The sequence below is a fragment of the Tamandua tetradactyla genome, chromosome 2, assembly GCF_023851605.1.
Source record: "Tamandua tetradactyla isolate mTamTet1 chromosome 2, mTamTet1.pri, whole genome shotgun sequence".
NCBI lineage: Eukaryota > Metazoa > Chordata > Mammalia > Pilosa > Myrmecophagidae > Tamandua > Tamandua tetradactyla.
The window spans coordinates 123326492-123352816 of NC_135328.1; the positions used below are offsets into that span (position 1 = coordinate 123326492).

At 40.6% G+C, this 26325-nt stretch overlaps 1 protein-coding gene across 1 annotated transcript in view; it reads right to left on the bottom strand.

The window, feature by feature from the left end:
- Positions 1-253: 253 nt before the first annotated feature.
- HSD17B3 (hydroxysteroid 17-beta dehydrogenase 3) overlaps positions 254-26325 on the bottom strand; it is a 37882-nt gene continuing 11810 nt past the window's right edge. The window contains exons 3-11 of the mRNA XM_077148719.1: positions 18983-19058; positions 16410-16517; positions 14864-14931; positions 13497-13532; positions 10599-10633; positions 9504-9585; positions 8746-8811; positions 6831-6980; positions 254-519 (exon numbers count right to left, since the gene is read on the bottom strand). Coding sequence (XP_077004834.1) covers positions 412-519; positions 6831-6980; positions 8746-8811; positions 9504-9585; positions 10599-10633; positions 13497-13532; positions 14864-14931; positions 16410-16517; positions 18983-19058 — 729 coding nt within the window. The 3' untranslated portion in view covers positions 254-411. The remainder of the gene's footprint in view (positions 520-6830; positions 6981-8745; positions 8812-9503; positions 9586-10598; positions 10634-13496; positions 13533-14863; positions 14932-16409; positions 16518-18982; positions 19059-26325) is intronic.

Genomic DNA, 26325 nt, shown 5'->3' on the forward strand with positions numbered 1-26325 from the left:
CATCGCCAGAATGCTGCCGACCCCGAGAGAAAGTGTAGCCTTGCCAACACCTTCATTTTGAACTTCTTAGTCTTTAAAACCATGAAGCTTTGAACACGAGCTGTGTAAGCCAAATGCCCATTGCATGGTATTTGGCATAGCAGTCCTGGCAAACTGACAGACTCCCACATTTTTTCACAGTACAAGTTGCTGATATCCCATTGCACAACCAATTTACACAATACAGCTCCCCCTAAGAATCCTCAGATTCAAGTAAAGTGGCAAAACCATTTTTATTCTAAATATCTTTAACACAGGTTCCCTCCAGTTTGAGGGGAGTGAAGAGCGCTGGTCTGTGCATCTCATCCTCTTCAGTCAACACGAAACTCGGTGAAGGGAAAGGCTGGATTCCAGCCCTCACACCTCCTTGGATCACTTGCTCATATTCTGTTTTAGATAATCCACATAGAAAGTCAGGATTATCTTCTGAAATGTGCTGCTGTAGAAGGCCCACGATGGAATCAGGTTCAGGAGGCTTGCCTTCACACGTTAAAGACAAAAATGTGAGTGTCGGGGAGAAAAGAGGAGCACAGAAATCACAGCTAAGAACATCCCAGTTTATATTGATGACCTTAAAATAGGTTTTTTTCCTGACCATCGGAGTCCCAATATCTTCCTTTTAAGTAATTGCTAAAGTTTAAAGGCCTTGGGATACTTTCTCAGGATATAATGTATTCTCGGACACAAAATCAGTCACCTCAAACTCCTGTGTCACGCTGGCAGGATCAGCCCTAGGGAAATTCTAAATTAAGTGAACTTTATCTGTGGTAAACTCACCCCAACCCCATCTCCCCATTCCTCCTTCCATTTATGAGCACTTTTTCTACTTGCGCTTGATTTCCCAGTGTCTTCATGTTCTCTTCACCAGGTTTCTATTAAAATAAGGTTCTAAGAAAGAATCGGAAATGGTTTCCATCACCTAGCACAATATCAGACCCACAGTAGACACTCAGAAAATATTTGAATGCATGAATGAATGAATGAATGTGGGAAAGTCAATCACAGTAAGGAGCAAATTATTTTGGAAAGACGGGAAGCTTTAAGTCAAGGCATAAGTGCCTAGTTAAATGTTACCTCAAGTGACATGGGGCTTAGAAGATTTCTTACTATCAGCTACACCTCTGTCCTGTAAGGCAGATCCAGGATTCCAGATATTTAAGTTGTTAATCCCACATCTTTCAATCTACCTACTCTGGCAAAACAACAGAATTTTAACCAGAGGAAATTTTTGAACTTTTCAGAGTGCTGCTTGTATTTATTCAGGCAGCTCAGATCCTTGCGCTACGTGTTAAGATTCTCAAGCAAGAGACTAAAGACAACTCTGGGAAACCAAGCAGAACTCTTGTTCCACTAACCATGTCTAAAACTAAATGTTTTGGCTTAGTGAAATCATAGGTTAATACAATTTTAAAATATTAAAATTCCAGACCCTTAGACAATGTTCTAAAATGGTGCCTCTTCCTTCCCCATCCTTGCCTACTCCTTCCTAAGCTGGAAATTTGATTGAGGGTGTTTAAAGCTATTATGCACTCTCAGAAAAGCCACATTTTAAACCATTTCTCTTAATCCTAACTCAACACTGTGGAGTGGAAACTTCTGATTAGATTATCTCCATGGAGATGTGCTGAGCCCAGCTGTGGGTGTGACCTTTTGATTAGATGGAGATGTGACTCCACCCTTCTGGGTGGGTCTTGATTAGTTTACCAGAGTCCTTTAAAAGGGGGAAGATTTTGGAGAAATAGCAGATGCAGACCCTTGGAGAACAGTTGCTTCAGAGCTGACAGAGCCAACATGAGACCCAGGCATTTGGAGATGCAGGGCCCAACAAACACTGTCATGAGCTTTCCCATGAGATGCTAAGCAAGTCAGAACTCAGAGTTGTGCCCCGGAGGAGCTAAGTGAAGGCCCACAGTCCTGATTGAGGAACCCCCCCAGGAAACGAAGGCTAAAAGCAATGGAGTTCATGAGCAAGGGACCAGTAGACACCAGTTGCACGCCTTTCCAAATGGCAGATGTGTTCCAGACACCATCAACCTTTCTCGAATAAACACAACCTCTTGTAGGTGCCTTGATTTGGACATTTTCTGAGCACTAGAACTGTAAACTTGTAATTTATTAAATTCCCTTTTTAAAATCATTTCCATTTCTGGTTTATTGCTTGCATTAACAAACTAATACAGATTTGGGTACTGGAGAAGTGGGGTGCTGCTGCAGTTTGCACGTACCAAACATGTTGGAACAGCTTTTTACATGAATAAAGGGAAGATTCTAGAAGAGTTGTGAAGAGCTTGATAGAGCAGGCCTAGAATGCTTTGAAGAGACTGTTAGTAGAAATGTGGACTCTAAGGATACTTCTGATAAGGATATAGGCAGAAATGGTGAAGGTGTTGTTGCAAACTGGAAAGAAAGCATTCTTTGTGGATGAAAGGCAGAATTTGAGAGTGATCAACTTGGATATTTAGCAGAAGAAATTTCCAAACTAAATGTGGAAAATGCTATCTGGCTGTCCCTTGCAGCTTACAGTCAAATGTAAGAGGAAAGAGATAAGCTGAGAATTGAATTCTTGGGTACAAAGAAAAGAGAAATGGATGGTTTCTATTTTCTGGGCTTCCAGAAAGTGAGACTCCAGTGAAGAGGGCCCCACATGAAGATTTGACCAAACATGGAACCAGTCATCCATTTCAAGAAAATTCAGGATTGGAAATGGAATTATCCAGAAAAAAATTTATGGAAAGTCCTGTTGTCTGATGGTTATGATCCATGCATAAAAGATGGACAAGAGTGTTGCAGAATCTGTATAAATGGAACCACTGCCAGCTTGAACTAAAAGGACAGAAAAGGGAGACATTGAAAAAAAAATGACTTCAGAGGCAGAACCATGGAAGCTAAGGTTTGAACCCAAGAAACTTAGGCCAGGAGAGTGGATCCACCCATGTACTTGGAGAGGTTGAGTTTGCCCCAAAGGCACAGGGCAGGCCTTATGTCTCAATGTTCAGGAAAAGTTTTGCCACCCCAGACCTCGGCGAGGATAGAGCACATACACCAGGGATTGGGGGGAGTCTGGCTGCTGCCCTATTGTTCTGGAGGGGTTGGGTGTGTGTGCCCCAGAGATGGCAGAGGTCCTGGGTGCTGCCCCAAAGCTTGGAAAGGGTGGAACCAAGAGACAGTTGGATCTCCCAATGTGGCGCAGGGTTGCAACTCATCCAGCATTTGGAGAGAGAGCAAGGCCACTGCATAGGCCCTTGGAAGGGGTGGGACTGTCACTTTCTAAAGCCCTGAGGATAAATGACTCTCTGACTTTGAAATCCAATGGAGTTTGCCCTGTAGGTTTTCAGAATTGTTTTGGTCAGGTGACCCCTGTTTTACCTTTAGATTTCTCCCTATGGCAATAGAAACATGTATTCTATGACATCCATCCTTTGGATATTGGCAGCAGATAATTTGTGCTAAGTCTCACAGCTCCAGAGCCAGAGAAGAATTTTGCCTTAGGACAGAACATGCCTGTAGCTGACTTTGATGAGATTTTTGTACTGGTTTTGACCTTGTATTGTATTTGTATTGTTTGTGAAATGGTTTAAGGCTTTGTGATATTGTAATGGAATTAATGTATTTTGCATATGGAAGGAACATACATTTGGAGGGGTCCAGAGGGTGGAATGTGTTAACTTATTAAGTTCCATTTTTAAAAACTCATTCCATTTCTGGTATATTTCTTGCTGGCAGCATTAGCAAACCCATATAAAGGGCTATATAGGAGAAAGGGGAAAGACTGTAGAAACAGGCAAATGTATACTCAAATCCAAGCTTAACAACTTGCCAATTGGGTGACCAATTGGACAAGACAATCAGTTCTGAGCTTCAGTTTCCTCGATTATAAAAAGTCGACCATATGACCTATCTCACAAGATTATCAGGAGGATTAAGCACGGTAACATATGTGAAGCCCTTAAACATGGCATTAACTCTACAAGTAGAGGCTTCATTCCTACCCCTGTCTCTTGTCCCTAAACTCCTTGCGGGTGGAGAATGTGTTATCTTTGCCTTGTCTCTTTGAAATGGAAAGATTGCTTGTTTATCAGTTCTACTTCATTTACTTCATCATGATCTTACTTCATTAGCTATAATTTTAGATTCAATGATCTTTCTGAATCCCAGAAAATTCCCAAATGGATTTTAATGGTTTTAATGATTTATGTCTCCAGGCATTTTCATTTCTCTTCTCTTTTGCTTCACCACACACAAAAAATCTTTTTTCCTTGTTTGTTCTTGAAGTCTATTTGCCTGAAGAGATTATAATTTGTTATTTAAGAGACCGAAAGAGAAAGATCAAGGAAATATTCAACTTTTGACATCAAGTGTTGGGTTTTATAGCAAATCGAGAGCCTTGCAAGCCAGGCTACTGTCTCAAGAAAACATTTCTAAATGACGTTAAGTCATCAATATCCTGGAAAACTAAGATCCCAGAGTTCTCCTGAGAGGTGAAAGGGACGTCATACCCACCAGGGACAGCTAAACCCATAGGAGATGGAAGAATGAGACACACAGAAGGTATACAAACTGTCTGTACCTTTTCTGTCCTGGAGATGGTGGGAAGTGGAAAGAGGGAAAAGGGGAGAAGTAGTCAGATGTATGTCCTCTATTATGTGTGTCCTCTGGGTTTAGAATAGGTTGCGTGTTAAATAAATAAGGATGATACAAAGAACAAGATAATTGCTCTGTGATGGTTTGGGGGCTTTCTGGACCCCAGAAGGTCATGTTCTCAAAGCTAACCCATTACTGTGCATGTAGACCTACTGTGGGTGGGACCTTGTGATTAGGTTATTTCAGTTGAGGCATGCCCTGGATAGGTCTTACACTTCTTACTCAAGTCCTGTATAAGAGGATGAAATTCAGAGAAAGAATCAGAGAGAAATGCACCGAAGCTGAGAAAGAAAGCCACAGAAACAGAAAGGAAGCCAGTGACTCAAGAAGCTGAAAGCACAAAGCTCAGAAAAGAAGGAAGAGACCAACGGACACTACCACACGCCTTGCCATCCAGCAGAGGAGTTCAGGTATCATCTTGATGATGCCTAGATTTGGACATTTTCATGGCCTCAGAACTTGTATGATAATAAACCCCCATAGTAAAAGCCAACCAATTTTATGGTATCTGCATTTCAACCACTTTAGCAAGTTAAAATATGCCCCCACTTTTCTGGGATATAGTCACAGAAAATTAGCTCGGCATGGTGAGCTGGGTGCTGAGATGTGGCTTTCCCCAGCTTCCCAAAGATCCACAGAGGTGTTGATATAGAGATGAGAGCCAGAGGACTTCTGTCAACCAAAGCTGAAGACAGCTTTGTCTTTGTGGGGCCTGTGGCCTGAGGGTGGATATGGCAGGGATTTAGGGTTCTGCAGTCATCAGTAACTGAGAAGGCTACTGACAAGGAGTCTACTGGCCAAGACAAAAGAACAAAAAGGTTCACCTTCCCCAGTAAGGTGAGCAACTACCTAAGGAGATGAAGGACACAAGACAACGCACACTTAAAGACCAGCATGAGATCACAGGACTCACCTCCAGTGCTATCTTAGTGAGAAAGGCATGAGAAAAACTGAACATTTTTATCCAAATAAATTTCCTAAATGGACACAACAGACCTTGAGAGAAATTTGAACTCATTGGACATTCACCTAATTTGTTGTCCTACCAACCAGCAAGTAGAGATCTGAAGAAAGACAAGATCTGCTATAAGCAAGATGATATTCTTGTATTCTTTCTGTGAGTCCAGTTTGTAGTGTGAGTTAAATTGGTAATTCTATGCATCATTGAGGTTTGACAGTAAACACAGCAAGTAATGAACCTAGAAAGTTAAATATCACCTGCCAGAGTCTCAGTAAATCTCAGGAAGTAATCGAATGCTTTGAAAGAATTAGTACATGGAGCCAGAAATCCTTCTAGCATTCGTGAGAGAGAAATTCCCTCATGAATTTTCATGGTAGAAAAGCTTATTAGGCAAAGGAAAAAGTTGACATGAGAAGGGTAAGTGAAGACGATTCATCTATAGTTCTTCAATGGTTCGGGAAACAGAACTATTATAATACTATCTTTTTCATATCTTGGTGTACAATGCTCAAGTCTACCTGTTTGCTGGCTGTGCTTGTTTTTAAAAGCAGCACAGAACTAGTAAGAACTTCTCATGCTATGTGTCACTGACCCTCACATCCCCTATTGGGTAGAGTCCTTGACCTGTGGGAGCCAGTTGGGCTAGCTCACAGGAGCCAATTGGGTGGTATCTCCTCCTAATTGCATGTTCAATGACAACACACCAGTAAAATCAGACATGCTGGGAGTATTTACACCATGGAAAGAATAATCAAACATTACAAATCGAGGTGGTGCTTTTTGTTTGTTTCCTGGAGAGCCAATAGCTTAACAGTTGCCATCACATTATTGGATAGGGGACCAAAGAAGACAAGGGTAGAACTCCTCATACTGAAGTTCCAGGCATCTTGTTCTCCTGGAAGACACTTTACTTTTCTGAGGAGAGAAGTGGGGCAGTCAAGGATGAGATCTGCCAACTTTGAGATATCTATGGGCTGAGTTCTCAGGCCTCCAGCTTCTCAAACCCTTTGTTACATATCCTGTTTCACAAAATTATTGTTCCACAGCATACCCTCTGGTATCACTATCCTTGCCATCAAAGAGAATTGTTGAGTGTTCCAGTGAGCAAGGAGGAGCTAGCAAGCTCTGCTAGGATTGTCTGCACACTCGCCCTCACTTGCTTCAAGAAAGTAAGTAAGTAATAAATTACCAAGATTTCATGGGCAAGGCAGCCACAGGTTTCATCTCCATTCGTGACATAATTCAGTGATTCTTTAACAAACTCATCAGGAGTCTTGGTGATCACGTTGATTTTGAGATGCTTTGTCATTGAGGTTGAAACAGCATATGGAGTCAGCACCTACAATGAGAAATAAAGATTTCAGCATAGGAGCCACCATTCCCAGAGCAAGACCCTGAGAAATTAATAACCAGTTGGCATTCCCTCCTCCCCACCCTCCACCCCCCCATTCCCATCCCATTTTCCAACTCTTTTCTTCCTGTGAAACGTTTCAGGATCCTAAATGATTATGAAGCAGTGGAAAGGCACAGAGCTGGAAATCAGAAAGTTTGGTTTCTGAGTCTGACTTTGCCACTAACTTAACCACACAACAGGGGGTCCAGCTAACCTCCCCACCACACAGGATGATTGTGAGGACTTGAGTTAACTTTGAGAGTATGGTTGCCAGATTTAGAAAATAAAAATGTGGGACAACCACTTAAATTTGAATTTCAGATTAACAAATAAATTTATAGCACACGTGTGTCCCAGGTAGAGTATGGAACTAAAAAAAAATTTATTCTGATTTATTCACACAGCAGATGCCTAGCCACAGACATTTAGAGCTGTTTGAAGAGCTGACATAGAGAGCAGAGAGGTGAAACCAGACACAGACGTATGGAGATAGTAAGCTAAGAGATGAAACCCAGAGTCTGCTCTGGAAAAGCTAAGTGAGAACCCACAGATGCTGAGAGAAAGCCACTGGAAACAGGAGCTGAGAGAGCCATTTGAAGCCAGAGGCTGGAAGAGAGGGCCAGCAGACATCACCATATGCCTATCCTGTGACAGGAGACCCCAGACGCAATTGGTTTTGCTTGAGAGAAGAATTCTCTTGTTGAATGTGATGATATTGGGAACCACGGATTGTATATGTTGGATGAATTATATGGTATGTGGAGATAGCTCAATAAAAATTACATAGAACATTTTTTTAAAGAAAAATAGATACATATTTGTTAAATGAATCAGCAACTAGGTATTGTAGACTCAATTTTGATTTGCAAATCCCAGCTCTGCCACCTAGCATTTGAGTGATCTTAGCCTGACTTAGCCTCTGTGAGCCTTAGTTCCCCCATAGGTTAATACATGATTACTTCTCAAGATGATTGTGAAGACCTATGAAATAAACAATCATACATGTTTAATAACCAATGTTTATTGAATCCCTTTTTTGGCTACTGATTGAGTCCCTATTTTGAACGAATAGATTTTCTGAGGAATTGGCTCACACAATTGTGGAGGCTGTCAAGTCCAAAATCTGTAGGGCAGGCCAGCAGGATAGAAATTCCAGTAAAAGTGATTGTTAAAGTCTTGAATTCAAAATCCGCAGAAGAGGCCAGCAGGCTGGAAACTCAAAGAAGAGTAGATGGTATAGTCTTGAGCCATAATTTCTTCTTCTCTGGGAATCCTCAGTTTTTGCTCTTAAAGCCTTCAACTGATTGGATGAGGTCCCCCATATAATCGAGGGTGATCTCCTTTACTTAAAGTCAACTGCTAATCACATCTACAAAGTACCTTCATAGCAACATCTAGGCCATTGTGTGACCAAACAACTAGACACCATAACTAGCCATATTGACCCATGAAATTTAACACTCACTCACTCTATGCCATGCCCTCCTCCAGCACCCAGGGCCCTGGTGAGAGCAGAGGCAACAGCATCAGCCAGAACTTCGGCGGCTACAGCTGTTTCCACCTTGGTCCCAGAAATTTACATGGTGACATCCTGACCATCTGCCCCACTGCTGGCTGCATAACACCTAACCAGGCCTGCAAGAGACAGTGACCCCAATCCACAGGGATCTAAGGGGTCCTATGCCTAAGAACTCAAAACTATTGATCTCACCTGTATAATGATTCCTTTTGCTTTATATTCTGCTTGGAGTGCCTTGGAAAACACGTACCCAAAAGCCTGGAGTAATAAGGGGAAAGACACTTGAGAACCAAATACTGGCTTTCACCCATCAAAGCCAACTTACTCAGATTTCAAAAGGCCTACACAGAGAACATAGCTGCTTTACCTTAAAAGAATCAGTTTGTCTTGATGGGAGTTAGTACTTCATTTTTACCAAGATGTAAAAATTCACTTTTCCCCCACCTTTGTCTGGGAAGAGCTCCCTCAATCAGCAGGAACGTGCATTTTGTGATAAATATATGCCTAGGGCCACTGCATACAGATTAGCCTACCCAGGGAAGTTCTTCCTTGTCTAGAGCACCACCTGCCCCTGCCTTTCCCCCTCCATCAGGATTTGTTTATATGATTGTGCATGGAGACACCAAGTAAGCCTCCAGGACTGGAAGTAACCTACAGTTACTTGTCAGCAGGAAGAGAAGAAGGGTTCCCAGCCAAGGAGGTGGATGGTAGCTATAACCCCACAGGCTGCATTTGCTGAACTGTGTTGCTCAGGGCTTCATCTGTCCAGAGTGAGCAGCTTATTCTAGTTTGCACAAAGACACAGTTTCAGCTAGCTCCATTTTGAACATATAAGAGTGGCCCCAAGCAAACCTTCCACTAAAATGTGACAGATGATCCCCAGGAAAATGCCAACTAGGAAAAATAATAGGAAGAAGGAGACAGAGACTGTTTTACATGATATTGCTCACCTTAGAGGCTGAATACACAGAATATAGAGGCCAGGGAAAGAGGGCTGCTCCAGAAGAAATGTTCAAGATAAGACCTTTCCGCCTAAAAGGCAAATAAGGAAATTTTCCATTGGTTTGTTACAGGATCACACCATGGCCAAGAGGTTCATGGAAACTCTTTGAAAACTTCATTCTCTCTAGGCTAAGGGCTCAACTTCTGACAACTGTGACTCGAACTTCTTCTACATTATCAATTAAGAAATCTTCTCAATGATATCACTCTTGATGTCCATAGCAAGCACTTGTTACTGGAAAGAGAAGCCCTGGTCCCACAGAGATTTCCCCACCAAGATACAGATAACCATCTCAGCTTGGGCAAGATTCGAGGAAGAATCCTTCTCTCTCAAATAGGACCACATGTGCTCAAGGGTCCCTTCTGATCCACCATGGGACAAAATGTCACATGGTAGAAGTCAGCCACCAGGATTCTTACTTTTCCTTTTGAAGTTCAGAATTCTTAATTCTTCCCAATTAGATGAGTTCAATTGGGAGAAACAAACAAGAAACTGCTAATTAGAATACAAAGCCAAGGCCCTTTTTCCTCTAAGGAAGACAAGACTATCCACCATTTGCTTTTAATGAATATCACCTGAGGAAAACCAACTTCTGAATGCGGGTCATAATAGCCTGAGGAAGATGTAAGTGGGATAAATGGAGAAATTGACAGGGTGGGTAGTTCTACCACTAAATTGGATTATTCATTCTGAGCTGAAAATCATAAGCACTTAGAGATAGTCTTGGTCTCAGGTCAACTTTTGAAGTTTCTTTTATGCTCAACATGAGTTAATTTTTTTTTTATCCAATGTGTGCTAAAACTTCTATTCCCTTCCTCCCTTGAGTATATGTTACATTTTGGCCTACAAATATGCTTATCTGCTTGCAAAGCTGGCCTGGCCCAGAATGTTATGTTTTCTCCTATAATCTTCATTTTCTTTCATCATAGATTTTATTGTTCTGTTAAAGCCGGAATGAACTCTATCCCTCCATCCCCAGGTCAGCTGACGGCCAGGGTAGGAAAACCACGTCGTCCCACACTTTTTGAAAAGGAGATCTTACCTTGATTCCATGTGTTTCAGAATTAGCTGTGTCATCTATAAAAGAAGCAAAAATTAAGCACTGACAAAGGAGCTAAGTGGCAATGAGGGTAGGGGAGGAGCTTGGGGAGGGAGGTGCTGGAGGAAACTGGGAAGAGTTTCGTCTTAATCTTCTCAGATGGCATTGAGAATCTGCCAACACTCATTGGAGCTAATTCTGGCAACACTGGAGCCTGATTAGAACCCATAGGAGGCAACCTAGACAAACAAGAAGCTGGTCAGAGGTCTCTGTTTTCTTCCCCATAAAACTAAAGATTTCTTGGAAAAGGAGGGTAGAGAAAAGCTGTGGAAATTTAGTCATGATTTGGGATCAATGCTAAGGTGCCCAAGATGCTCTTTATACTGGGGACAAACAAAAATTGACTGGCCATCATAAACCCTATCCACGATATGAATTAAGGGACCTTTTGGAAACCTAACCAGCATCTATGAGCATCTCATGTACAAGGTATGAGATGGAGAAAGACACTGGTCAGTTTAAAAGTAGCACACAGGAAGCCTCCAGGGATCTATGTAATAGCTTGGTGGACAGAACATGCTCCCACGGACTGCCTGTTGAAATCACAATAGTTTTGAGAAGACTTTTCCCACTTCCAAACTCCCTCCCTCTGAAAAAAGTCTTCCCTGCCAGTTTTGGAACCTAGATAATCCATTATCAAAGCTTTACACTATGCAACTACAAATAAGGCATAAATTTTAAGCATTAAGGAGGAGTACCCATAAGTGAATCCATGAACTGAAATGTTCTCTAAGTTATTAATTGACTAGAATCAGGCCCCATCCTGGGAGCAGGTTGAGACCAAGAAGATTCAAAAGGAAGGGGGTGGGGAGGAGAGAATTAAAAGAGACGGGATGAACAGACAAACTGTGCCTACGTCTCCACATTGTCTAGGGAAGGGCCTCTTCGATAGCTTCTCAGTAAGCTCTGTCCCTCCACTCCTCCCTACATCATCTGGCCAGGCCCCCTTAGCCTATCTCGAGAGTCTCTTCACTGCTATGGGGTATAAGAGATCTCTGCAAACCATGGGAATTACCTTCTGGAACACGGGCTTTTGAAGGAGGTAAGAGAAAGGTGAACAACTAGATTATGTCAATACCTTTCCCTGACTCTCCCAATTTCATCATAGGTACCAGAATGTCCTCAAAGATCTCCCAAATGAATTCAACTAGGCTTATTGGCTGAACGATCTCAATTAGAGAGAAAGCAATGGACTTTGTAGGCCCCTGTCTCAAAGCCTCCAATATTTAGTGTCTTATCCCACCTTTCCTCTGCCCTCAAACTCTTTCTACCATCTCCATTCTTGAAAGAGAACTCTACTAGTCCCAGATGACTCCTTGAGAATAATTAAGAAATGCTAGTCATATGTCCAACCAGCGTGGCTAATTGGGACATGACATACTTAAAAGCTAACTTTCCATTTATTTTCTTTGTTACTTAGGACATTTAGTGTCTACTAATACATTTAAAAAATTTCTTTTTTGCAAATCAAAGCATTTCTCTGCTAAAAGAGTCAGAGGGTTGACAATACATTTGGGAAATTGCTATGATCAAACAGAACAAGACTAAAAGATCAATGTGTAAAATAATATGAAATATTTTAGTGGTAAGGCTGCAGACAAGAGTTGGACATATAAAACTTAAAACTGCATCAGCTGGAGACTTTAAAAAGCCATTGAGTGCTCAGCACAAAGAGAATGTTTGTACCCGATACTAACTTAGCAGGAAACTATAAAGTACCAGCATACTTACAAGAAAAACAATTGTTGTCAGCCCAACTTATTCACCTGAAAATAATTTTTGTTTTTAGTCTGCTAGGAATCCATCTCTTCATATGTTGACAGCAACCTACTTTTCCTTTGGGAAACCAGTCCTCCACTGTCAATCCATGTTGTTGGTTGAGACTGAGCCTCCCCTGCTCCCCAGTCAGGGTCTCAGCTCCCAGAAATCAGGGATCATACTTTATTCATCTCTGTGGTTCCACTAGACCTTCCAGAGCGGTCACTATAGCTTCCAGGGGCAGTTGTGAACTATGTGTACTGAACAAGGTCCCAAGCTGTGGGGGCGAGTGAGCACTAAAGTCCAAGGTTTATTCACAGGCCATGTACCCTGACAGAGGTAAAGGTCTGTATCCACTCAGAGGAACAGAAAACATTTTGTTCATACAAAAGCATCCTCTAATCATCAACTCGGGCAGCCTCTTTTTCTACGGAGCACCTGGCAAAAGCATAGCGCAGAATAGCTTTAGGAGAGTCACGGAATAAACGCTTATGCAGTTGATCCCAATCAAAGGACCTACATGTTAAATGGCACCTAAGACTTAGTCCAAGCTCTTTTATTAACAGCTGAAGAACCTGAAATTCAAGGGGGTTAAATAACTTGCCCAAAACTGCCCAACTAACTAATCAGTAGCTAAGATTGGATTAGAATATAAATGAACTTAAGCTTCAGTTCAACTCGCTGTTGTCTACTGTACAATAGAAATCCAGAAAATCCAAGCCATGCCCCTATCATTTTTCTAAAGAGTGAGGGCTTTTTTCTATTAAAAAAGACTGAAATTAGAGAAAGGGATTAGGTCCCAAAAAAAGTTAGTTTAGAATCTTGAATCAGTTTCAGCACTGTTGGGCCTCCTATGCTCTGACACAATAGGATTCTGATTCTAGGGAAAATGAATCCATCACTGTATTTTCTTGATGAAAGTGGAATAAGAGATTTACAAAGACAGCCACATGACCTCGCAATCAAGAGTAGTTCAATTTCAAAGAATTCTGCTTCTACAGTGGAACAGAACATTCTCATGAGTCACCAAATTCCAACAGCTACTACGTTTTAATGTATTTAGCACATATGTTGATCACATACCTTGACCACTGAGGTGATGTTACAGTGAATGAGGTTCTGTAATAAAAAAATCACAACCAAGAATCAGCCCAGTCATTGGAGGAATTCTCCTGGGAAGTTGTCAGTGCTAAAGATTCGTGAAGAATGAGTCGAAGCAAGGCCATCACCCACTCAGCCTGCAAAGTAGGTCCTTAACTGATGCTTGGTGAGTATGCACTAGAGTTGGGTAACATCTGCCTTCCATTCTATGATTCTACCTGTATGCAATCTTAAAAAGAAGTCAATGTAAAAGTTTCCTTGAAAATTTAGGAATGACTATGGACAGAGTTTTTCAAAGGGAGATGTTCAATTTCTAGCTGGAGGCAAAAGAGTTAGCATATGTAGGTCAAAAGGATGATAAATAGTATAGAAAATGCAAAGGCAAACAGTTGTATAATACAAGGTAGGGAGTTTGGACTAGAGAGACCAGATGAAAAAAATTAAATCTACCCAAGACAGAGAAAGGAAAAGGAGCAGACACAGAAATAAGCACAGACACACAGACAGACATAGTGAAAGAGAAGCGAGAATGGAACATCAATGATCTATTAATGAAGAGACACAGCCTTGGGCCAGAAACTGGGAGCATTTTAAATAGGAGCTATGGGTTGGGATGTGTTGTAAAGAGAGGAGTCTGGTCAGGATTTGCAGCTACGTCTGAGCCTTTTGGGATTATACACCAATGCAGGAGACCCTGGGCTTAAGTAGGACCAAAGGAACACCTGCAAGTGATAACATGACCAGGAATTGGGCAATGTAATCAGTGCAGTCCTTTCAGAATTGGTATAATCCCAAGGCCTCAAAGGTCAGGACCTGGAGAAGGGGCAAAAAATAATGTTTCAACGACTGTTAAATGTATAAGATATCTTAGTCATGACCAACAACAGCAGCCATGGTCTAGGCAAGCTTGCTGTGAACATATAATACTTCAAAACATAGAGTTTCTATCATGTACTTGTCTCGCACCAAAAGTTGAACAAATCTTATCAGCTGGGAAGATAGAGAAGCTGAGGGAGCTGACCTTCTCCCAGTTACAGTCACAGCTCTGCATTTGTGAGGCAGAATTACTCTCTTATAAAGCAGAGAGCAGAGCCCTGAATAGATGGGACAGTGAAGAGGTAAGTTTGATGCTCATTATCCTGGAGATGGTCACAAAGGATGGGACACTTCACTGTGTATCAAATACCGAGATGAAAAAAAGAGAGCGAGAGAGAGAGAGTAGTCAACATATATGCACGGAATACAGAATTTTGACCAGACCAGGCCTGGTGACTGTCCATCCAGGGGATGCAGTAACTAGGCTGGTACCTGGATGAGAGGAGACTACGTACTTAAGAACGCTGTCCTACCTGGATTTCAAACGATGCATTAAGGAAATGGCTTGGCAGAAGGTTTGGAAGCATTCCAACATTGTTGACTGGCAGAGAGAAGTAAAACAAAAATATATCAGATGAGAAGTCGGCAAATGTTTTTTGAAAGGCTTAACAATGTTCACAGTCAACCCAGAAACTCTCTCAGGAAGTTCGCCTAAGGAAATATGTACAAATAGATTTATTTTCAAGGTTGCTGAATTTACAATACCCCAAACTGTAGAGTTTGTATATGTACTTGCCTCACACCAAAAGCTGTTCAGCAACAAATAGTTTTGTCTACAAGATTGTTCTCTATAACGCAGTTTGTTAACAGTGACGAAATTGGAGGGAAAATATTGTTCAATAACAGGAGGCAGATTAAATGAGTCTGGGTGCATCCATACTGTGGAGTGCAATGCAATCATTAAAAATTAGTACTGCCAAGAAATTGGAAGACATGGGAAAACATTTGCATTGTAAATTCATTAAAAAGTCACAAAACAGTATGTAAGTTGCTACATCATGCATGAACCTGGAAAACATTATGTTGAATGGAATAACCAGACACAAAGGTGCAAATACTGTAAGACCACTTATACAAAATAGCTAGAAATATGCGAATTCACAGAAGCAGAACACAGATTAGAGGTTAACACCGGCTGGGGAAAGGAGGAATGGGGAGTTATTGCTTAATGGGTTCAGAGTTTCTATTTTGGGTGATGGGAAAGTTTAGTAAATGGGTGGTAGGGGAAGGTAGTACAACATTGTAAATGTAATTAAGGCCATGGAATTGTAAACTGAAAATGGTTAAAATGGCAAGTTCTGTGTTTTACACACACACACACACACACATATATATATAACCATAATAAAATTTTCAATTAAAAAAACTATAAGATTAATCTCAGATTTGAAAATATGTATATGTGATTGTATGTGTCTTCAAAGATAGGCAGCAATAAATTTTAAGAAATTTGGGTTTCTTTTATGTGTTCATCTATTCCTTCAATTTTCTGCAATGATGTCTGACATTTTTATTAGTAAAGAATGTAATTATTTTTAAAATTCAGCAGGAAGTTTATAAATCAAAACTTACTTCCTTCCACATCAATGCAAATACTACCCAGTATATTAGGGTATAAAAAATCTTGTCTATACATCACCACACAAAAAATATTATATTGTTTTCTGAATAAGAAAGAGGGTCAGTTCTCAAATAACCACACTTGCGTCCTATTTCCTGGATCAACCATAGCCATGCTTTTATGCTAAACGAATTCCTTTAGGCCAAGATTTCCTGCCAAATGTCAATTCATTTTAATATTAGAAAATACATCTGGAAAGGCCAAAATATGCAAGTTTGATACATTCCAAAGCCATAGATACATTTTTAAAGACAGTATTGCCTTTTGACAAAACACTGAGCTTTAATATTCAGTTTAATGCCACAATTTAAAGCAGACATGGATTAAGTTAAAGCTGCCATGAAATAATCAAACGTCGAATGTATGACAACAAACTCTGCATTCCACAATTTGCTTACCTAAAATTCCAATTTCTAAGCCTTCCAGGTTTTCTTGAATATACTCATAAATGTCATCTTTGGTAAAATCTGCTTGTATAATCTTCACAGCACTCCCTGTGGTCTGCTCTGCATAACAGAAAATGGTTGCTTTTTTTTTTATTATTAATTAAAAAAAATTAACTAACGAAACATTTAGAAATCATTCCATTCTACATATACAATCAGTAATTCTTAATATCATCACATAGTTGCATATTCATCATTTCTTAGTACATTTGCATCGATTTAGAAAAAGAAATAAAAAGACAACAGAAAAAGAAATAAAACGATAATATAGAGAAAAAAAAAAACTATACGTACCATACCCCTTACCCCTCACCTTCACCTACCACTATTTCAAACTGAATTTATCAACGGTTGCTTTTTAACGTGCAAGCATCCAAATCCTGCCTTCCCACGGAGCTCCCACAATATCCCTGTTCTACCCAAGCAAACACTGAAGAGGACAAGCCTGTGGCCCCAATTACAAATAAGGAATAGTCCTGTGTAAATGCTAAAGGAGGCGCTAAAGGATTGTGAATGATGGTTTCTATGTGCTTCTAAGAGCTACTTTGGTAGCAAGTGTATGCATTGAGATAGAGGAAAGCATTGGTTCTCAAAGTCAGGTCCCCACTCCAGCTGCATCAGCATCACCTGGGAACTTGTTAGAAATGCACATTCTCAGGCTTCTCCTCAGTGATCCCTTTTTCCCCCCCAGTGAGCCTTTTTTTTTTTATCTTGTCTCTTCTGATTTTATTTTATTTTATTTTATTTTTTTATTAATTAATGGAAAAAAAGAAATTAACCCAACATTTAGAAATCATACCATTCTACATATGCAATCAGTAAATCTTAACATCATCACATAGATGCATGATCATCATTTCTTAGTACATTTGCATCGGTTTAGAAGAACTAGCAACACAACAGAAAAAGATATAGAATGTTAATATAGAGAAAAAAATAAAAGTAATAATAATAGTAAAAAAAAAAAAAAACCTATAGCTCAGATGCAGCTTCATTCAGTGTTTTAACATGATTACTTTACAATTAGGTATTATTGTGCTGTCCATTTTTGAGTTTTTGTATCCAGTCCTGTTGCACAGTCTGTATCCCTTCAGCTCCAATTACCCATTATCTTACCCTGTTTCTAACTCCTGCTGGACTGTTACCAATGACATATTCCAAGTTTATTCTCGAATGTCGGTTCACATCAGTGGGACCATACAGTATTTGTCACCAGTGATCCTTTTTTAACGTGCCCTCTGGGTGGCTCTGATGCAGGCTCAACTTTAAGGTCATGTGGATTGACGATGAAAAAACACAGTCTGATGCAACCTCTGCTCAATAAATGTCAGGTTCCCTTTGTCAGAGATAAAACAACTCTCTGTACAATACTTTACAGTTCATAAAGCAATTTCATAAATGGTCTTATTACTTTAATCTTTTCTACTACCTGGGAAAGTAGGTTTTGTTATTGCTCTTTTACAAAAGAGAAAGTTAAGGCTCAAAAATGCTAACTGGCTCGTCCAAGGACACCCACACACAGCCTCCACCAGATCTGCTCACTCCAAGCTCTTTCCACTTTTCTGTTAACCTGCCTTCTGCAGCTCTTCCCAGGCAAATATACAGGCCACAAGCAGATTTCAATAGCTGCTGCCTGCCTAAGTTTGCAGTTAGACCCAATATTGCTAGGTCAGGTGATCTTGAGGCAGAGTTGGAAGGAGGATGCTTTCACTCCAAGGACACTACTTGCTTTCCAAGAGGGTGATAAAAAGCACATTTTAGAGGTGGAAGGAACCCCCCGAAGAATGTCCTGGTCCTAGAAGTCAGTTTCTTCTGATAACCAGATACGGAACAAAGGCAGAATTCACCAGACCAAGGGCACTGAGCCTGCACAGAGCGCTCAGACAGCCCACACCCCCCACATCCATCTCCCATCCCGAAACTCCCCAGGGAAACCAAGTCCCCCAGGCAGACTGTCCGCATCTTCATGGGTCTTCATAATTGAAAATATATTCCTTGAAATCAAGGAGTCGAACTTGAAGTTAAAGCCCCCCAAAAAGGATATTATGATCATTATCACAAATCAGAGGGGATCATAATCATGACTCGTAATGGACAGTGTACAACCTTCTATGGCAGCCCTGGGTATCTTTTTTTTTTGCAAAACCAGTGAGCAGCCCCCTCATATTCTTGCAAGGAGCAGAGACTTAGGGATGTGAAGTCCCAATCACAGAGCCTTCTTTGGAAGAGAGTAGCAGAAACAGCCAGGCAGCTGGGGTCTCTGGATTGGGGGCGGGGGGAGCTGAGAACACCAGCCCAGAGAAGAAAGTGGGCCTCCCTAATTCCTGCTTCCCCTAATCTGAAGAACTCCTGGTGAACCAAAACTGACACCCATCCCGCTCTTAATTTTGTAATCTTCGCTGGGGTTGGTGCTCCAGCTCCAGAGAACAAGTGTAGGATTGTTGACCAGCATCAGCAGGCCAGACAGGAGCAGATTTGACCAGTGGGCTGTACAAGCACCTGTCTCATCTCTTGGGTTTACTCACCGATCTCCACAGCAACGGCCTGTAGCTTTTCCAGGGTCCGGCTGATGAGTACAACGTTGAGTCCACGTTTTGCCAGCTGTGGTTGGGGGTGGGGGTGGTGGGGGGAGAACCAACAAAAGAGCAAATTCTTGCATTTTTGGGGGGAAGGGTGGGGTGGAGTGCATGGGCTGGGAATCGAACCAAGTTGCTTGCACTTTAAAGGCCAATCGGGGCAGTACACATTTGAACTCGCACAGTGATGAGACAATCTTCACCTGGGTTGAAATGAGGACAATGGGACAAAGGTTTCTGGGCAACAAGCAAAAGAGCACATTGTGCTTGAACAGCCCCACACCTCCCACATCCATCTCCCATCCCAAAACTCCCATGTGGACCAAGTAACATGTGACATGATAATAGTAGCTAATACTTCAGTGTGTTTGTTATGTGCCAGGAACTATTCTGAGGTCCTTATATAGGTTCACAATCTGAAAGCTGGTTTATCAGAAATGCTTGGGGTCTGGGGTGTGTCAGAATGCAGAATTTTCTGGATTTTAGAAAAATAGTGTGTTGCTTATCCCATATATTAGGGAGCAGCCTCAACGGGGTATGGACAACACCCCATAATAATAATAATAATAATAATAATAATAATAATAAAAACAGTGTTTCAAGCAACTTGTATGTTACTTCGTATTCGCAAGGACATTGGTTATTCCTGTGGGTCAACTGACTTGGACATGGTCGTGGGTCTCAGTCCCCCACCCTGTCTTCTGACTCTTGACAGGGAAGAAAACGGAATAAGAAGAACAAGGAAAACAGAGTTAGATGCTTTCCCTGACGTCTTCAAAATGGATAATGCCAAGTGTGCTGGTTTGAAGCTGTTATGTGCCCCAGAAAGGGCCATGTTCTTTTAATCCATTCTGCGGGTGCAGACCTACTGTGGGTGGAGTCATCTGATGAGGTCATTTCAGTGGAGACCTGACCCACCCCATTCAAGGTGACTCTTAATGCTTTTACTGGAGTCCTTTATGAGAGGATAAAGGACAGAAAAGCTGAGAGAGCTCAGAGAGAAACACCCAGAGAAGCTTGAGGAGGCCTTAAAAAGAGAAAAACCTGGGAGATGCGAAGAGAAGACCCACAGAAGCTCAGAGAGGAGGCCACTGGAATCAGGAGCTGAAAGCAACAAGACCTGAGAGCAAAGGACAGCTGTGTGCCTTGCTATCTGCCAGAGGACCTCCAATGCCAGCAACCCATCTTCAGAGGTGTCTTCTGCTGATGCCTTAATTGGGACATTTTCACAGCTTTAGAACTCTAAAATTGTAAGCTAATATATCCTCATTGTAAAAGCCAACCCATTGCTGGTATATTGCATTGCAACAGCTTTAGCAAACCCAAACATCTAGATTTCTGGGGACTCAGCGACAGTGTGGAGAAGTCTGGCTGAATCAACACGGTGACAGAAGCAATTCTACAAGGGAAGAACAAACCCCAAGTGTGCTGGGAGGTCAGGGACAGGCTGAGACTTGTTTACTCCCAGCAATGTTACAGGGGAGAAAAAGGAAAGCTTTCCCTGAAAGACCAAAGGAAAACCCAGCATGTATTTAGACAGATTGATGACATTTGAGTTCAGGAAAAAGGCTTATTGAACTCTTTCTCTGTGGTTTTAGTTAAATGATTTATACTGTTATTTTAATCGGAAGTTATATATTACAAAAATACATAAGAAGTTGAATTATGGACTGTAATTTATGGTCCCCAATGGCCAATCATTCACTCTTCAGTCTCAAACAGGGCTGTGTTTCAAAAAGCACTGATTCCCAGGAACCCCTTCCCCATCAAAACATCCAAATAAAAATCTCTGAGGTTGAAGCCTCCATTTATATATTTTTTTAATTTTGATTTATGAAGTTACATGACCCAGTAGACAAGTACATTTTCATTATATTTGAACAATACCAAGGGAAAAAATATTCCCAATATCAAATGCCCCACACTTTTCTGCTGCCTTCAGTGTTTGTACCTCCCCCCAACTCTCTCGCTGCACTTTCACACAGGTGTAAGCATATATAGAAATATGTGAGATTTCTTTCTACTTATCCCATATAAACGTCATTAAAAGTATCATCTTGCAATACTCTTTTTTTTTCAGAGAACTTATGGGTTCACAGAGCAATCATGCCTAAAAATACAGGTTCCCATTTACCACCCTATTCTTAACACCTTGTGCTGGTGTGGTACATTTGTTACAATTCATGAAAGTGCATATAATTGTAGCATTAACTAGAGTCATGGTTTAACTTCGGGTTCACTCTCTGTGTTGTGCAATTATATGGTTTTTTTTTTTAAATTTTATTCTAGTAACATATATGCAACCTATAATTTCCCCCTTTTAACTACCTCCATTACCAAAACTTTTCCATTGACCCAAATAGAAACTCCAGTACACTTTAAGCCTTAACTCCCTATTCCCTACCCCATCCCATTTCATTCCCTGGCAACCTATTTTATAGGTTCTGACACTATGAGTTTGCTTATTCTAATTATTTCATATCAGTAAGATCTATCTACCTTGTTTCACTCAACATGTGGCCTCCAAGGTTTACCTATGTTGTCACATGTATCAGAACTTCATTCCTTTTTTTACAACTGAATAATATCCCATTGTATGTGTACACCATATTTTGTTTATCCATTCCTCTGGTGATGGACACTGGGGTGGTTCCATCTCTTGGCAATTGTGAAAAATTCCTCTATGAACATAAGTATGAGACTGTACAAGTCTCTGCTTTCAATTTTTTGGGGTGTAGTCCTATAAGTGGAGCAGCCAGGTCACATGATAATTCTATACTTAACTTTCTGAGTAACTGCGACACTGTCATCGATGTCTGATATTAGCAAACTTTAAAAAAATTTTCCAACCTGATGATCAAGAAATGATATCCTCTTTGTCTTTTGATTTGCATTTCTCCAAATATCAGTGGAGCTGTGCATCTTTTTTTGTATGTTTATGCATGAATTACCAGTACACGCCCATTGCTCATTTTCCTACTGGCTTTTTTTTTTTTTATCATTTTCCTATAAATTAATGAGTTTTAAAAAATTATTCTGTGTACTCATTATTTGCTTACTATGTATATAGCAAGTATTTTCTCCTTTGTTTATGGTGTCCTTAATCATACATTATATATTACTTTTGTTATCAAAAATTTGTGGGTATTTTTCCTTCCAAACTTCAAAGATATAAATAAATACATTTGTCTATGCTTTCATCTAACCCTCTTTGGTTTGCTCATCTGTTTCTTTTTTTTTAGAATATTTGAAATTATCAAATATTACTTTTCAAAATAGGCAGCTAATATTGTCTTGACAATATTTTTCAATGTCTTTTCTTTCCTCAGTGATTTGAAATGTTAAACTCATCATATGCTAAATTATCATTTATACACAGGTTTGTTTCTGGTTTATCTCTTCTGTTCCATTGACTTATGTGTCAAATTCTGTACCACTGTTTCTTCTGATCTGATCATCATAACTTTATAATGGGTTTTGATATCTGATAGAGCAAGCCCTACCATTTAGTATTTTCTTTCAAAATATTTTTGTTTTATTTTATTCATTGACTCTTCCAAACAAATGACAAAAATTATTCATCGAGTATTAGATTGAAATCAGAGATATTTAGGGGAAAACTTACCTCGTTGTAGTAATTGATTGTCTCGTCCATAAAAATGCTACCCATTTATTCAGATCTCATATGTCTTCCTAAAACCTTCTAAAAGTTTCTTTATATGAAGTTTGGACACGTCTTCTTAGATTTGCATTAGTTAGGATAACATTAGCTGCTGTAGTAAATAAAATTCCAGTGGCTTAATAAAATGGATGTTTGCTTATCATCTTATCTGAAGACTATTCTATAGTCCTTTGGGGCCCACAACTGAAAGAAGTTTTGCCATCTTCAACAGTTGGCTTCTAAGACTGCCCTAGGCGCTTACATCCAGCCAGCTCAAAGATTAACCACCTTTACCCAGACATAAATGCAACCACCTTTACGCAGAAGTGATACATATCACTCCTGCTTGATTTCATTGGGGGAGGGAGAGAAAATTTAAAGCCATAAGGCATGGCATGCCAGCAGTTTCAATTACACCATGACATTCTAACCCTTAAGCTGGGTGAGAAAGGACCCAGTATATATGTATATATATATGTGTGTGTGTGTATATATATATGTATATATAAATATACACTATCTCTCTCTCTCATTCTCACTCTCTCTCTCTCTCTCTCTCTCTCTCTCTCTCTCACACACACACACACACACACACACACAACTACAGCATGCTACAATGAATCTAAGATATTCAAAGTCTGGATCAGAAATTGTAGGATGGAAGCCAAGCAGCACAGGGACAAAACATAAATCCGCAGGAACATAAAAATAATTTAAGGCAAGATGAAAGAGAGCAAGCTTTGAGTGCAGCTAGAATAATACACATGAGACATTAGGAAGTGGAATTTCCTTGCTGAAACTGGCACAAGACATTTCCATGTATTGCCAAGTAAGTGGGTAATGATATTTCAGAATAGTTCAAGGCAGTTACTTTTCTTGGGTTGGTCTGAGGCAAAGCTAGCAAAGGGATGTTAATCCAAAGACTGATTCTGTGTTCTGACTTGCTGCTGCCAGGAGAATGACCCTGAGAAGGAGCCTAGCTGTCCTGGCCTGTGCTTGGGGTGGAGGGCAGGGCTGCATCCAGGCCATCCAAGACTTTGGGGGGTGGCACTAAAACTGCCCAGATGTGAATGAATGGAATCAGAGAGCCGTTAGTCATGGATTTAGGGTCTAGCATTTTCTGGGTGTTAGCAGCCAACAATATGTATTTACATGCATCCAAGTAGCAAAAAGTAAAATTTTTCAAAGTTCCAGCTGACAAGTGTTTAGTGAATAAGACAGTCTCAAATCCTCTTGGGAGGTTACAAATTGGTTCAGTAATATGGAGACCAATTTAGCAATAGTATCAGATAGTAAAAATGCGCATTCCCACTGAGCCAGCAGTCTCATTAATAGAGACTAACACTTGGACATATGCGCAAATATATATTCAAAGGCGTTCCTTACAATGTGATTTGTAATAGCAAAAATGGAAGTCAACCTTAAGTTTTCATGGTTCAGAGACAGAGGCATAGTGCACCCATGGGCTGGATTACCCTGAAACAATGGGATAGAATGAAGGTCTTTGTATGCCTTTGCCATGGTGAGCTCTCCATGCTGGATTATTAAATAAATGAAGGGAAGTTTAGAACTAGGCTAGTGACTGTATAAAGTAGGACCCCATTTGTGCTAGTGTGGCAAAAATCAAATATGTAGGTATACTGTGATAGAGATTGCAAGTGGGCCACTAACATTCTTTCTCCCCTCCTTCATGGGCACATGACTAGATGACATTGCCCGGCTTTGCTTGACTCAGTTTGGCCACGGGACTGAGTCCTGTCCAGCTGAAGGTCAGTGAGCCCACATGGGAATCCTGGGTGCGCCATGTTTCCTTTCCATTTTTCCCCTTCTCACAAGTCAAAACAGAGACATGCTTATAACCGGCTTCAACCATGACGAAGAGAGCAAAGACCTGCATGATGAATGAGAAACAAAGAAGGAACCTGGGCATAGCTGCCCACCAACCAGAAAAACTTTCATGTCCTCTGAAGTCCTTGCATCATCGTTAGGACTCTGTTACTACAAGCGAGCCACACCGTACCATCAACTTCTGATGTCTATAGCAATATGTGTGAGTGAAGTATAGCCTTGGTTTTTCTTTATCTCTTCTGCAAGGAATCTCAAGACAGAGACAGATACGTTAAGGGCAGGGATAAAAAGAGGCCTTTATTTCTCTTTTTTGTGTGTGTGTGCCTTTCTGCACTGTTTAGATTTTCTAATTTTATACCCTCATTATTTTTAACTTTAATAGGAATTATCTGAGCAATGAGATGGTGGCTTCCTCATTGTTTTCTTCTTTATACTGCTTGAATTAAAAATATGTGAATAAATACCATTAGCCATTAAGGAAATGCAAATTAAAACTGTCATGAAATATTACCGCACAACTCTCAAAATGGCTAAAGAAAAATAGCGGTGATACCAAATGCTGGTAAGAATGCAGAGAAACTGAACCACTCATAACACTGCTTGTAGGAATTTAAAATAGTGGAAAACTTCTTTAAAAAAACAAAACCTAAACATGCAACAACCATTCAGCCCAATAACTCTCCTGGACTTTTACCCTAGAGAAATGAAGACTTCACATGCTGGTTTGGAAAGCAGCCTATTGGGAACTCAACCAGAGCACCTCTACGTGACCTCTTCAGCATGGTGATCTTGGGATAGTCATACTGTATGTGACAGCCCAGGGCTCTTGTGGATGGTCCAAGTGATGTGCACGGAAGCTCTTTCGGAATCTTGTACTCACCAATACTTTTTTTCTTGCAAGTCACCAAGACCAATCCAAATTCGCAGAAGAACTATTCCACTTCACTTCTCAAGTGGAAGAAGTAGCAAAGAACTTGCCACCATCTTCAGTCTAATACAAGCATCTAAGGGCACACCTTTGGGGCAGTAAAAACACTAGAATGGAAGGCCCCAAAGACCAGATGAGGAGAAAGGCAAAAATAAATAATCAAAATATGATTCGTAAGGACTCAGGAATAAATGAGGAAGCATGGGAAGTTATGAAACCACTGGGGAATATATAGGAGAGAGCTGTTCAGGCTTGGAAAATGAAGGATTCTCTGAGGTCAACCTTAAAGGGGAACAGAGAGGTTCTTGGTGAAGAATCAAGTAGCTCATTAGGCATCAGTTGTAGAGGTGTCACCTCCTTTCTTGGCATATAAGGTCTATGAGAACAAGGGGCCTGTGTCTGTCCTGTTCACAGATGGAGGATATCTCCATTTCCTGGAACTGCTGTAACAAAGTGCCACAAACCAGGAGGTACTTAAAACAATGGAAATTTATTGTTTCACAGTTTTGAGGCTAGAAGTGCAAAATCACGGCATCAGCGGGGTCATGTTCTCTCTGAAACCTGTAGAAGAGAATCCTTCCTTGCTTCTTCTAGCTTCTGGTGTTTGCTGGCTGGTTGAAGTGGAGAGAGAGATTCTCTCTTCTGACTTTTCGTTTAACGCTTTCAACTGATTAGATTAAATGACACCAATTGGGAAAGACATTCCCCTTGATGACTGCATATGTAATCAGCCATGGATGCAATCAACATGCTGTCAATTTAATAAACCAGCCTTCTCTTTTATTAACCACCCATAGGGTGTCCTCTCAATAACAGTTAGGACAGTACTTGCTTGACCAGACAAATGGGCACCAT